The following is a 15,054-nucleotide window of genomic DNA, read 5'->3' as shown; positions in this document are numbered from 1 at the left end:
TGGCATTATTACCTTGATCTGAAAATTTCCCCAGGCTGCAATTTGTCACTAATATTGCCTTCAGCTAAACTTATCCATACAAAAAAAAAAAAAAGTTAATAGAGCTGCAGTTCTGGAGTTGCCATCACCATTTTTTTGGATGAATTATTACTTGGTATATTTTATTGACCAAGCCCGTAGAGTTCTTGGGCCTTGAAAAACGATGCAGTGGTTCATCACGGACTCCATAAATTGTTGGGCTGTGTAGCAGCAATATCTTACTCTCCTGAGCCGTAAGAAGTGAAGGTATCTCTGAAACACTGTAGATACGTACTGCTCTGAGGTAGGAATTGCACCGTGTGGATTGACTGATAGAGACACATTGCTGTGATTGCCAGGCAGAAGAACTGATCTGATGACAACTAGTTTTATTGTGGCTTTTGTGCTTTTGCTTGTTTTATGCCACACTTAACAGAATTTGAATGCTGTGACAGCGACATACTGTAAGATATAATTTTACCTGAGACAATGCAGCTGGAATTAATAAATTGGAGAGACAAGGTTGAGGTGCTTTGTCATCAGCTGGTGCTGGGTAATGCTTTCTTGATGGAAGTGTAAGCTGCTGGCTGAAATTCCCACCTGCCGCTGGGTCAGGAGGAGCTGCTATTCAGGGACATCCGTGTTAAAGGTGTGTCTTGTCTCCACATTAACAGCAAAAATATGCTGTCTACTTCATCGTGGTATCTCTTAACCTTCCTTGGTAAGAGACTTTGGATTCAGAGTTGCTTACTTGCTGCCATTCTTTGGTGATGGCTTCTGAAAGGGTCTCATTGGTCCAGCCCAGAGGATCTTAACTGAGGTACTGGGCCCTGAAGGAACAAATTAAATCTCAGGAAACAAAATCGTAAGGTGAGGAGCTGTAAAACTCATAACCCATCTCTTCAATTGTGCCTCGAAGCTAACAGTAGCCACTAGAGTGCAGAGCGTTTTTATAATATGCTTGTGGAGTCATTGCTGCTGCTGTTTTCATCTAGAAAAGAAACCTGTTATTAGCTTCTAACAGAAAAGGGACTCCAGGCTTGTCACTTTCCTCTTGTGCCAACGTATGGCTGTTAATGAAGGCTGACCCTGAAATGCCACCGAGCTATGATGGTCTTCTGCTCTTTAGCTGGGACCTCTGTTATCGTGGACACTCAGCACTGCCTGGTGCAGCACTTCCAGTCCCCCGTGCAGAAGAATTCAACCTCAAGGCCATGCTTAGGACTCTGGGGATGTCTGATAAAGCCCCATTTTCTCGGTATAGGTTGCCCCTCTTGGACCAAATGGATGCATTCAGGCCAGTCTGCCAGCTATGTTGGGTACCCTCCCCTGGTACCTCAATGCAAAACGCCTGCTTTGTTTTCCTCTAGTTCAGCCTAGGCTTCCACTGCCTCAAAACAACACGTAACCCACCTGGAAAGTCAAGCAAAGTAGGGCTATTGTGTTCTCCAGGCTAATGCTAATTAAAGAAGCAAACCACAGTTAAACTCATGTATTCCAGTGACTTTGCTCACAGCTGAGTTGTTACTGGAGAGATGAACTGATTTTTTTTTTTTTTTTTTGAGGTGAGAATGCAACTCAGATTAAGAGGAGACTGGTAAAGATTTTTTTTCAATAGCCTTTTAAAATTAGACTTTATGTTCAGTTGGCCCATTATGTTGGCTTAACTTAGTTCTACTGGCAGGTATCTTGTTTTTAACCAAGGAAATAGAGCTGTAAAACCAGCTGCTACTCATGCTTTGCAAGTGTTTTCAGAGTTGTGGGTCTTTTAAAACATATTTGTCGCTTCTCTTAACACAGTCCTTTAAGTTAAGATGAAGAGAAATCAATTGATGTAAGGGAGACTAGTGGACTTCAAATAAGTAGTTTCTCTAGTCAATAATGCATATATTAAGATGTGTGAAAATACCTGCCCGCATGGTAGGCTGTGATGGCTTGTCAAAGAGCTAGGCTGGGAGAAACTGTATTCATATCCAGCTGGATATGCTTATGCTAATCTGCATATCAACTAACTTTTTGTTGTTTAAGTAACACGAACGTGCTGCCCTAATTCTGGGTCTCCAGTGGTGAAGGCCATCCTTCAAGTTTCTTTCCCTGTTCTTGGGTGAGAGTTGCATTTTGTTTAACATTTACATTGGTTAGTGCTGAGAGCTTGGGTTTTGGCTGCTGTGGGCTGCAGACCCGGACACGGAGGATGGTAAGCGCTGTCCTTGATGAGCTGTCCCTTGAAGCAGAACTGGGGGAGCCCTGGTTGTCACTGCTCTTCAGACCAAGGTTCAGGACCACCAAGGAGTCTGGCCTCTGAGCTCCTTCAGGACCGGCAGTGGTACCCTATGAGAACAGGTGAACTCCTATGGAGAAGCCCCAGCAGGAGGGTGAGACATCAGTACGCAACTTGTGCTACACGGTCCTTTATTTTGAAGAGAAATCACGAAAGCTTGAGGGGAGGGAAAAATGCCAATCTCGGCTTAGTAGGTGTTTGGCAGTGCAAGCTGGTTTTAAAAAGCCATTTTTTCAGCTTTATGCAAGGATAGCGTTTTTGTCTATTCGCTGCCAAACGCAGGATAAGGATCTTAAGGAAGGACACGGTAGATAGGCATAATAAACTGGTGGCAAAGATAGATGGGCTAATAAAGGGGGGGAGGGTGAAACCAAAAGGCTAAATTCCCCTGTTGACGATAGCACTGACAGCTACCACACGCGCAAAAGGGACGTGCTCTTCTGCACGGGGTGGTAACATCCAGTGCGGGAACATAATAGGGAAACGGGGATATCAGAATTGTTCAGAAATGTGGCATTCAGTTCTGAATTTATTGAATTTAAATGAGTTTAAAAAGTGGTTTAGAAATGACTCGTTTCTATTTCTGCGTGCGTTTTTGTGGTCTGTTAAAAATACAGTAAAATGGGCAAGTATACAGGGGGAAGAAAAAAAGAAAAAGCTGAATGTGGATAATGCTTTCTTCTGTGTACAGAAACAGTCTGAATAAAATCAGATGAGTAATGGTCTTTCTTTGATACCAGCTATGTGGGGGTACTGGATAGCAGCACAATATGAACAGCTGTCAGGCAGTACTGTGATATAATTTGATGTTGTCCTTTGAAATCCTCTGGCTGACATTTCTTAAAGTAAATTGTGATTTTTGGGTACCACTGAATGTGCTTCAACTGATCTTGGAAGGGACTTAGTACTGCCTGGAAACTTGGCTCCTCAGGTATGCAAAGTTACATGCCCCAAATCAAAAATACCTTTGGGGAAGAAAACGTGTGCTTCTATTCTCGCTCATCTTGATCTTGGCTGTTAAAGTATAAAACTTGCACTTCAGTCTTTTTTTCCTGATCTTTTTGCCAGGTGTTTAATACGTGCCATATCCTCGGGGAGAAATGCAAAGTGGTCCATTCATTGACCTGCTCCCCTGCAAGTGAGCGGCACTGCTCGTACCTCCTAGTTCATTGCCTAGCAATCTGAAATGTGCAATTTTTTATGTGCCAAATGCCTCATTTTGTTTGCTCTAAATCCCATTTTCTTTCAGTTTCATTTTAAACAGATGTTTTCTAAATCCGTCCACAAATAGCAATTATGTTTTATAATGATGATCGTTGTCACTTAAGTTTCTAACTAGTGGTTTGATTCCCTGCTCTCAGCAATGTAAAACTGAGATAACTCAATTGAAGTTCAAGCCGTGGTGGTATAAAACCGGTGCTGCTGAGTGGAAAAGTTAGGTCTCTTATGTCAGGTTTTTGGAGGTTTTGCACGTTTCCTAGCATCTGGAATTATGCTCTCCATCCAAAGCTGCTCTATTTTAGATTTTACGTATTTTTATTTTCAGAAGATCCAAATTGGATCTTCCCTTGCACCAGAGGGGAAAAAGAAAATCTGCCATTACAATTCTGAAGCGGTGATGATAAATACCTGCTCCTGCAGCCACAGGGAACCTTTCCCTATCCTATTAGGGTTTTGGTCAAGGTCCCTTACGGGGTCCACAGCTGGCAGTGGGAGAAGTGCTCATCCACCTTTGCCATCCAGGAGCCTTTCTGATCCATGTGCCTTGTGATAGTTGTGTTGCAGTGTTTCTCCTCCTCTTTCTCAACCCTCAACAGTATTTCTCTGCCTGTGAAATGACTTGAACAGATCTTTATTTGCCTTGTGGCTAGAGGCTGCCTATTGGGCTGTAGGTTTTTGCTCCTCAGCTCCTCGTACTTCACAGTACTGCAGCGTGACTTGCTAGTTTTCAGGTCTATTTATTTTAGCTTCAGCCTTCAAGGGATGTATGGAATGTTTCAACCAGCTTTGCTTCTGGAGAAATCACAATGTGGAACTGAATCTTGTAGCACTGAGTGTGTCCACCTACAGTGCTGATTTTCGTCCCAGCCAGCGCTGGGTATGATATCAAGATTTTCTCTGCATTTTGGTGGAGGGGTCCCAAAAATTTGCCCTGCTAATGTGCGATACAGGGGGTACGTGCTGTCCTAAACAAAATGTTATCCATCTAACAGCCTGCTGAGGGGCTCTGATTTGTCTAGGTTTGCTTGTTTCTGGCAAGGGAGTTTTGTATGGGTAGCATAGGCAATGAAACTGGGCTGTATTTTTTTTTTTTTTTTTTCATCTGGTGTTTGGTTAGGTGCATCTGTCTTTACCAAGAGCATTTACCCTTTTCTTGTCTTGGTAAGGAACTTCTTTTCTCTCACAGTTCCTAGTTATTCAGAAATAGTATTCAGCTTTCCAAAATTCAAGTTGAATAAAACCATTTCCATTTTAAACAGAAGCACGAAACAATCTTTTGATACCTTCCCCATATAAGCTTTCATACCGAGCTTCCAAAACCTGGCATATTCCAGCTCTGTCTTGAGCCCTGAGTCATCCTTGAGAGATGTTGGCATTTGGAGTGAGGTTTGCAGTGAGCTGGAGCCCAGTGCAAGTTGTCTGTCTACAGTCACGCGTGAATAGGTGATGAATCAGCAGTCTGGTGTCTCTGAGCCAAGAAACATGATTTATTGTTGAGAGCTTGTTTTGTATGTGTGGCTAACAATGGGATGGCTTTCTGAGTATTTAGACAAAGCAATTTTTGATTAAAAATACTTCTTGCAGTTGGTGTGATAGTTGAATTATGGTCTGTGGGCATGGGAGATGAAATGTTTGTTGCGGGGAGCTCTCTGGAAATTAGCCTATGAACAGGGTGCGTTATGCTGCAAATTATTAAATATTGATTTCTGTAACAGTCTGCAGGCATCAATGAATTCAGCAATATGCTCGTAAATAATACGAAAAAGATTAATGTCTCAACAGAAAAAATAATTTCAGATATGTGTAAATAATGACTTCGGTGCAAGTTAGGTTATGTGGTTACCGAAGAGGATTTTTGGCCTATTGCTGAGTATCCAGAACCACCTGGAGGATACCGTTACCTCTGTCTCTTGCAGCTCAGTTTCCCAAACGTTGGATGCTGAGGGTTTGTCTCTGGAGCTCCCACCTGCATGTCAGGGGATGCTGGCATCTTCTGTACACAGCTCGCTTTCATCTGTATGGCTCTGCGCTTTCCTGGCAGAGTGCTCCAAAACATCTCAGTTAAGCACAGTTTAGCCTCTGCAGAAAAGCTGTTGCTTGCAAGTCGTTCGCACCAGTGATGGATTCGTTACAATGGTTTAGAGGAGTTGTTACTGCAGAGCATTTTCTCTGTGTTCATTATGGAGTCACTTCTCCACAGAGATTTGCAATTTGAATTTGCCATTACCTTTTCTCTCAGTGTAAGTATTTTAGAGCTGTGACTTCATCCACAAAAAAAAAAAAAAAAAAAGAAGGAAATTGCTTTTGACTTAATTGTGTGGAGGGAGACAATTTTCATACGCTACCCCTAAGCATCATTTAGATAATTGTGTGAGGCACATTTTTGACTTACTGCTTCACTTTGTTCGTGAGACAAAATCAGTGGTCTTCTGAAGCTGTTCGTCTTGAAATTTCATTAAGAGGGATGATAACAACTGGGTCCTTAGGTCAGTGAAAATGAGACAGCTTTAGCTGCAGTTTGTGAATTTGTCTTGCATTTTGAGGTGTTTACAGAGCAGTAGGAGTGGAACTGCTTGTCGATGCGTCTGTGTGAGCTGTTATTGGTACTAAGAAAACGTGTGCCATTGACCTCAAATTTGTGAAATGCATGGTTTAGTTAAAGAACAAAAAATGCTCATTAGAAGCTTTGAGTAAAGGATGAGGCTTGGGGGAAAGAAGCTGGCTGGCAGATAGCTGTTTGTTTGCCAAGTGCGGGTGAAAGCCAGTCATGCCTGGGTCACGCAGGGACTGTCCTTGTGCCAAATTAATGGCATGCAGATATGCAGTCTGACGTCCCTCTCCACCTCAAACACTCACTCACTTTTATGTTTTTTGCTAAGGTATTTCAAGGATATTTGCGCAGCGTTGTTTTTTATTGTGTTATGCTTTATTCTCTGCGCTGCAGTAGCATCAGGGTCTTGCAAGACCTGAAAAAGGAATGGCATGGAATATGGGATATGCCATCTAGGAGCAGTGCCATCCAGTCCTGGGGCAGAAACTAAAAAGTTGGGTATTGCAGGCTGCCTAACGCTGTCACAGAGCTTTCCAGCTAAGTTGAAAACCGTCCCCACTAAAATCAGCAGCTTAGTCATCCCGTTACTGATTTATGGCTGCAACAACTGAGCACAGGGTTGTTGGCCTGATATTTCTGAGATGGTAGCATCTTAGTGAAAGGTGAGGATGCGATAGGTAAGTGAGCCAGATGGCTGCTTTCCAGTGAGCTGGTTGGGTATTGCATGACTAGTGGCACAGTTTAGAAAAAACAAACAAAAATCCTGAAAGTCCTTAGCTTAGGAGACTGCTCAGGAAGCTCTGATTGCTGTTAAGGTCAGTTAGCTCCAGCAGGTCATTTACAGAACCATATTCTTTCAGCTGTGGTGGGAAAGCAAGTGGTGCATGGATTTTTTCCTAAGTGTTTCCCTTTTTTAAAAGGCTTAAAGTGAAAAATTCCTCTTTCTAGTCTTCAGTCCTCTTTAGCTGTCACAACACATGCTTGGACTGCAGTCACATACAGCTCATGACCACGTTACAAAGCTACTTTAAAATCAAGTAACGCTAGCTGTAGCTTGAATAATTAATCAGGTCTTTATCTGGGTTTATTGCCAGCGTCACATCCTATAAGGTAAGCCATTTGTGCTGCAGATACACCTAAGAGTAGGAAAAATGAGACAGAAACCCATTCTTCCACCTTTCGTGTAACAGCTGAGCTTGAAACTAGCAGAGTCAGTAAGTGTAATGCCAAGTGTCAGCTGTGTGAACAAATGTGTAATAATTGTATTTTGGATCCAGCAGTGTTTTAGAGGAAACTGCTCGTAATTTCCAGCAGTTACTTTTGCAAGTGCATTCCCTTCTCTGATTTCTCTATCTCCAAGCTATATATGCAGAATAAAGTTGCAAAGCAAACTCATGCTTTGCAATTACTTCAGTTATATGGTATGTAGTAAATAACTAACCCCAAGAAAGCTGGCAGAAGTCAGCTGTCTGCATAAGGCAGGTGTAGCTTTTCTGATCTCATACTGATCCTCCTTTTCAAGGCTGGTTACTGTTGGTGTGTTTCTTAAAAAGTTGCTGCTGGTGTCAGATCAGTGTTAAAAATGTTTGTGTATATGGCCACTACTGAAACTGTTGAAGCTGGTAAGCTCTGTTTTATTCCTAGGTTGTCACCTGTCATTCCTTCCAAAAATTTGGGCATTACTGATATATAAATAGTCTTGGAATGTCTCTTTTTCTATATACGTGTGTGCATACATGCATGCTGTTCATATAATTACAAAAAATGTGTAACTGTGTAGGTAGAACATTAATCTCTCACTTCTTCAAGTACTGTCAGGTAAACGGAGGAGTTCCTCATGCAGCAAATCAGACAATTTGGTTTTATAAAACATAACATTTTTAGACGGAGTTCCTCTGTTTCAGAGCACCAGAGGTCCACTCAGTTTGAGTGGTGAGAATGTGGGATGAAAGCTTTTGGGGGAGGAGGTAGGGAGGAATGGAGATACTGTAGTTCTGAGTTTTCCCCAGGTATGGGAGCAGATGGAAAGGAGCTGTCCTGGAGCAGTATACCGCAGCTGGGGTTGTTACTATTGAGTATGAGGAGATCTATGTTTACAAATATCCTAAGTGTGGGAGACAGTGGGATTTGGCCAACCTCTTTTCAGTGGTTTGTGGGGACAGGACAAGGGGCAATGGTCAAAAAATGGATCACAAGAAGTTCCGCACCAACATGTGAAAGAACTTCTTCACGGTGAGGGTGATGGAGCACTGGGACAAGCTGCTCAGGGAGCTGGTGGAGTCTCCTTCTCTGGAGAGGTTCAAGGCCTGTCTGGACGCCTACTTGGGCATCTTGCTTTGGTAGGGTGTTTGGACCCAATGACCTCTTGAGGTCCCTTCCAACCCATGAGATTTGATTATGGGAGATTCAGGGAGGATTTTAAAATGGGCATGCGTCTAGGTGTTAATATATCAGAATTCTGACTCCTTAATACTTCAAAATAATATGGAAATTCACATTCACTTGTGTAGAAGCTGATGACATTTGTACATTTGGAATGAGGAATAAATTGGTTATGTTGTGGGAGGTGTCTTCAGGTTTTCAATCATGTCTGTGCAGCTGGTTTTACAGTAGTCCTATAAAAAAACATGTATCATGTACCACTGACACTTCTCATGGAGTTCTCTTGTTGTACTTCAGACCAAGTGCCCATTTCATTTAACTCAGAAGTGAGTAATGTTACCTGATTTTCTTTCCTTTGTCTCTCTTCCTCTAGCTGGTACAACTTCTGGAGCTGGAAACCATGCAACTAGAAGCCTTTCTGGAGTGGAAGCAACTGGAACCGGTTTATTGGCAGTGGATGGTAATGACTCAAATGAATTTTAAAGGGTGCAGCTTTCTCAAATCTAACAAAGAGCTGACCACTTCCAAAGGCTCCTTTTAACAAAAACGCTGCAAAACAACTGTTCAGCAGCAGTTGAGAAAAAGGAAAAAAGGCCTTGGTAAAGTAAGGAATGGTTTCTTAGTCCTTCATCCCGCAGTTTTCTTCAGAAAGAATCACCCAGCTAAGCTGAGAAAATATAGGGCAGAGTAGCAAAATTTCAGAAAGTTAATACAGATGAAAATGCTTGATCTTCATCTCTTTAATGTTTTTAAACACAGCATTCGTACATTTTATTAAAATTAAATGGGTTTTCAGAAGAGGGACTCTAAGCTTTATTGCAGACTTCAGAACAACTAAATTTGCAAGCAACTGATATTGAAAACAACTTCATTTTTTCCCAGCCAAATAGTATGTTGAAATTGCCAATTTCCCCTTGAACTGTGTTGAATGATCATAAGAAAATCAATAAGCCTTTCTCTGTGCATCTTACGATTTCTCAAGTGAGTGTAAACGGTAGCATCCATCTCACTTCTCTCTACAACTTTTGGCCATTTACGGTTGCTGAAAATAATTCTTTAGAGCACTGCATTAGTGGTATGAGTTTACAAAATCCTGAGAATCAGTGAGCTGACTATTAATTGCCCACATGCGTTGTTCTACACTAAAAGCCAGGCAGAGGAGTGTAACGTTATCTGACCTGTCTTGAAGAATTCTTCCAGTGTAGAGCCAATCGAACTGCCGTTAGTTACGTGATGGTTTTTGACTTACTCATCTACCATCTTATAGCTGTTGGGAAAGCATCAGCACTAGAATAAACCTGTCCCCAAAGACATGCAGTCAAACAGTAGGTGCAAGCACTATGGCATTTCAGTGTACTCACCAAAATCTTTGCCTCTGACATGTTGAACGGTGTGGGAAGTACTGCAGTTGTTGGTAACTCAGCTGCTTGAGTTAAGTCCTAAATAAATACTTGCAGAAAACCTGACCAGCACATCTATTAAGTAAGAGTTGAAGTTTAGGTTGAACAAAACATTCAACAGGCTGGATGGCTAAGGTGTGTTTTTTGTTGGTGATGGTTGTGTTCCCCATATGATGTATGGGAATGAGACGCTCTTTGAGGATACAGTAATTTTCTCTTTCCATTTTATCCGTACATTATATTGCTGGTCTGATGGAGGAGATGATTCTTGCAGAATTATTGCCAGGTCTTCCTGGTGGCTGTGGGGAAGGTGTGTAGCAGGTTCCTGATACAGCTTCCTTACTCTGATGACTGAACCTTTTCCTACTGATGGGCATTGTCTGCTCTGCAGCCTTCCCTGTATGAGGATGTCTGAATTTAGATGCATTGGTCACATTCCTTACTCTATCTTTATATAAAGCATTCACTGGACATGAAATTACAAGCTTATTTGCAGTTATTTTTAGGAAGAGTGTTTCCATTCCCTTTACCCTGTGCCTTGACTTTTCTGTGCCTTTACAATTTGGGGAAACCCAGCCTCTCTCTGCCTGGGTGTGGATGAACTCTGGCATGTGGTAGGGAATTGGTAATTTCAAATGAGTTCGGAAAGATCTGCCCACAAACTATTAATGCATCCTTCAGTATTTGCAAATGGAAAGTGCCTGGCTTAATGCCTGGCTTGGCTCCCAAGCCTTAATAGGGATCTACCAGCTATTGCTCTGAAATTGGTATGTCTCTCAGACTTATCTTTGCCTGATTCAGCAGCTAAAGTTGCACGGTTCTGTAGGAAAACAACTATTTAGTATCTCCACATCTTTTCATGCTTGGTTCTCTTTTTTTAAACAAGTGCAGCAAGCTGTCAAGAGAATTTTTCTTCCATACTGTCTTAGTTCTGGGTTGTCAGATGAAATAAACATTATTATTTAAAAAAAGAAACACCACAACTTTTCGGATTTGATAAACCAGACATTACTGCTAAATATAGATGATAGCCAGTTATCTGAAGCCTGCTGTTAATGATATTTTCTCACTAACTTTAAACTCTGAAATTAGTTGCTTTTAGTTGTTACCAAAACAGATAGAACCAGTTTTTTACATACCAGAAAAGAAAGATTTTAATTCTTTTTTGGGGAACATAAGGGTTTTAACTTCAGATGCGGAGCAGAAATGGAGAACTCAAGAAAATTAGAGGTAAAATAGAAAAGGGAGGACTGGGTTTTCGTTTTTAACCTCAAGTGTACCTGCTGCTATGCTCAGCATGAAGTATGAGATCATGAAGGTTCCTGCTGCTTGAAAGCACAGCCCCTTCCTTACCTCCTCATTTTAGGAAGTGGACCAATTTGCTTTTAAGTTAATGCACTGCAGTCAGCCTCGGGAGATCATAAATAATTTCAGCCACCAAGAATTCATGATCAGTCCCCATTAATGAAATTTTCTGAAAGCTTCAATTATATTTCAGTTTGCTGTTTTCTGGTGTAAATGTGTGTAAAAAAGACGACTTTGAATGCACTTGGGGATGTGTGGCTCTGCATCATGCTTAGCTTGTCCCTGAATTAGGGTATGGCTCTGCTCTCCATTGCTGTCCTGATGACCTTCCCTCCAGCTTTCCCCTGTTTTCTGCGTTTTCTTTCTTCATATTTTTTGCTGTTCTGCTATCCGTTCTCTTCTGTGCAGTCGCGTGTCCTCCACTGGATGCAAAGAGTCAGGCAGAAGGAGATGAAACAGACTCCATGAAGGCAGCAAGGGACTTCATTACCACCCCGTGACTTTGTGTGGGGAGCCTTCAGCTGCTGCTTCCACTGATGGGCTGTGGCACAGCACCCTGACTTAAAAGGGCGAGTATGGTGGCTCTTAAATGTAACATTTAAAACAAGACAAAACAGTTGTTTTAGGGCAGAGTATGGCTTCACTACAGCAACTGGAGCGACTGCAGTAGTTTTACTTTAAAATTCTGTCATTAAATGAATTTCAAATTAAAGAGAGGAGGAAAAAAAGTTTAGTGTTATTGCTGTGCACTTTGTTAAGGCTGTCAGTGTCCAGACATGTTATCACAGGCTGCTCCTCCAGTCCAGCTGGGGACAATTTGCAGTGCTGATGCTCTCTTAGAAAGGAGGTTTTGCAGGGTGTCTTTTGCCATTCTTAGCTGTATTGCAGAGTTTTCTCATATCAGCCCCAAACCCCCTGGCTATGGATTAAGCCAAAGTTTTGAATCTGCCTGCAGAGAAAAGTCCCATCCTCTTTACAACAATGTTATATACAGAGAAGACTGTTAGTTTGTAGGCTAAAAGTTGGTTTTCATAACGTTTCTTTGTGGGCCATTCCTTCAAATTTGGGTGGTGGTTGCTGCTCCCACGTGGGTTTTTCTGTCCCATTTGTCTGTGTTTAACTCCAGGCATGTCACCTGTACATCAGTATTGCGGTCAGCTCTTCTATCACAAAGGTTCATGATTATACTCTCTGAAATGGTACTTGGCTTTATCAGAATTACGTTAGTGACTTCTGTATGATTTTTGACATCTCTTTCAGCAGTGTTGCTGCTGAGTCAGTAATTATGCATTTGTTTTTCCCTTGCTCGCATGTTGACCATGCTGCTCAACTGCTGAATTTCCTCTTACTGTTTTTAGGTCACTTCTCCACTTTTGAAAGATAATTTTGAATGCTAATAATGTCCTTAAAAGAGATTATGACCTCTCCTACTTGATGTTGTCTTGGTAACAAAATGGAAATAAGTGTTTAATTCTGAGTGATGAGGCTTGGTCCTTTAGTTATCCCGTCATGGCTTGAGGACTGCATTATAATTTGTGTGCTACATTGTGCAGGTGCATGTATTTCAAGGACTCTGAACTTAATAATTTTTTTCTGAGTATTTCAAATAAGGGTTGCCATTTCTGAAGACAGCCTGGAGCAGAGATCTCTTGGGGTTCCTTGGCTTGGAGCTGTACACGGACACTGGTGGGCCTGTGGGTGCTGCAGCTTACTGTGCCACGTAGCCAGTGGCACTGTCCTGAGCAGTGTGAGCACTTCCCTCTGTCCTGATCATTGCTTTCTTACAGAAATGCATCCAACGTCAGAGTTTGAGAGGAAAGGGTGTATCTGGAACTACTGCAGTATTGATGATCTCTGTTCCCGAAGTGTTACTTCATGCCTTAGTAATAGCAGTGGAGAGTAGCTCACAGCATGCAGTGCTTTCTAAAATAAGCTGGGTTAGCAACATAAGTTTTCTGTTAACTTACAAGTACATTAGATTGAACTAAGGAGGTTCTCTTAAAATAGCTGTGAAATTGTGGAGCAACCATATCCTGAGATGGCAGCAGTAAATTCCTAGCTGTGGATTACTGGGAAGGGGGGGGGGGGGGGAAGCATTTTAGCTCCTGCTGAAAAGTAACTTTTATTGTTTTTCCTTTAGGAAACTGTGTTAGATAATATGGCTGAAGAGGGAAATATGTGCAAGCCACAGGATGCTCACATAGAGAAAAGCAGCCTGCCAAAGGTGACCTCGTGTTGCCCCTGGGCTGACAGCCTGACTGGGCAAATCAACAAATTATCCAGAGATCTGATGGCTCTCCGCGACCAGCTACACGAGCTTGTAACTCACCGAAGGTCGGCATGGGAGGAGAAGGTAAGGTTTCAGGTGGTATTTGTGATCGTTAATGACTTTTCAGATCCTGTTTTTATCAGCTCTCTTGCTGCAGCCCATCCCAGGGCAGCCTCCCTGTTGCTGCTCTGTGTCAGCCTTGCTGCAGATCTACAGTAAGTTGTCTGTTTATGCCCACAGCATGCCAGGTGCTCTTTCAAACACAAAGTAGGCATCCGTCCCAGAGAGGCAGCGTGCTGAAACAAAGTAAGCGTTCTTGCATTTGGAAGGGATGGCATCAAAGGATAGAGGTTACAGAGGACAGAGGGAGAAGAGAAGAGGAGGAAATTGTGGCAGCCCCTGGAGGGGACAGAGGCAGAAGTTGAAAGCGTCAGTAATGGTTAGAGTGAGAAAATTAAGAGGTAGGTGTTCAGAGGGAAAGGAGGATGGGAGAGGCCAGACCTTGTCATCTTTCACTGCGCTAGTAGTCTTTGAAATGTCTGATGGGGGAAGGAATAAGAAGGGTTTGAAACCTGTGAAGTGAGAGAAGGAACTGAGTACAAGATTTGGTGCAAGAACAGACTGGCTGTGGGAGGCTTGCTGCGGAGGAAAGCAGGTGATACGAAGGAAGTGTACGTGGTATTTGCTGGCAGAGGGCTGGGGTAGGGGGCACTGGGAAGCACCAGTTAATGTAGATATAGAAGGTGAATCTGAATATTAACAAGCTGGCATGATGAGAAGATCTGATGGAGATGCAAGCATAGAAGCTAATAATATTTTTTAGGCATAAACAGGAAAAGAAGGATGCTAGGGAATCCATGAAACCAGTGGATGGAAAAGAAGCAAAAGGAACAGTTGGGTCATGTAGAACAGTAACAAAACTGTCATTGTTTTTTATCTGTATTAACTCAAGCGTTATTTTTTTTTTTTAATTTTTGATTGAAGCATAGGTAGATGGGGTTACAGATCAGCTGGCAATGAAAAGTAGCAGGTTGTGTCAGATCAGGAGGTGTTTGCTCAGGAAGGGTCAGGGTCTTGTGTGGGAAAAGTGCATTGAGAAGAGCTGATCCCTCTTCCCCTGTAAGAGGGAAGTAAACGGGATCAGTTGGATAGAGATGAGTAAAAGAAACTGCTGCTTCACTTGGTGTGAGGAATTCTTCCCACAGGGCACTGGGGATGCAAGCAGTGTACATGGGTTCAAAATCTGTTGGACACGTTCTTGAAAGAAGAAATCCATCAAAACCTATCAAATATACAAATGTGAATTACAAGCTTAGGGAGCTGCAGAATACAAATCATTGCAGGCTGGAGAATATTCTGAAGTACCTACATATACTTGCTTTGGTCTTGTAGTCATCTCTAGGCAGTTACTGTCAGTCACTGTCAGTGATGGGGTACTGGACCCAGGCAGGTTCCTGGTGTGGTCCCATTTAGTTGTTTGTGTGGCAAAGTGGAGATGAATGTTGCAGGATGTCTCAGACTTTGAATTCTAAAGGCAAAGTTTCCAATATCTGATTTCCAAAGCAAGATATGCTCTGACTCCTGTTATATATAACAATACACGTCCTGTTAAATATTATGTAAAAAT

The 15,054-nt window shown here is 42.2% G+C and overlaps 1 protein-coding gene across 3 annotated transcripts in view; it reads left to right on the top strand.

Moving 5' to 3' along the window:
• The window catches only part of TEDC1 (tubulin epsilon and delta complex 1), a 76,133-nt gene that overhangs the window by 35,518 nt on the left and 25,561 nt on the right, over positions 1-15,054 (top strand). For 2 of the 3 annotated variants that reach the window (XM_084527707.1, XM_084527706.1), the window contains exons 6-7: positions 8,827-8,913; positions 13,299-13,511. In XM_084527707.1, the coding sequence (XP_084383833.1) occupies positions 8,827-8,913; positions 13,299-13,511 (300 nt within the window). The remainder of the gene's footprint in view (positions 1-8,826; positions 8,914-13,298; positions 13,512-15,054) is intronic. The other variant, XM_084527708.1, reaches the window with a different exon arrangement.

Source organism: Aythya ferina (genome assembly GCF_964211825.1).
Source record: "Aythya ferina genome assembly, chromosome: 8".
Taxonomy (NCBI): Eukaryota; Metazoa; Chordata; class Aves; order Anseriformes; family Anatidae; genus Aythya; species Aythya ferina.
This window is presented reverse-complemented; position numbering and strand designations above follow the sequence as displayed.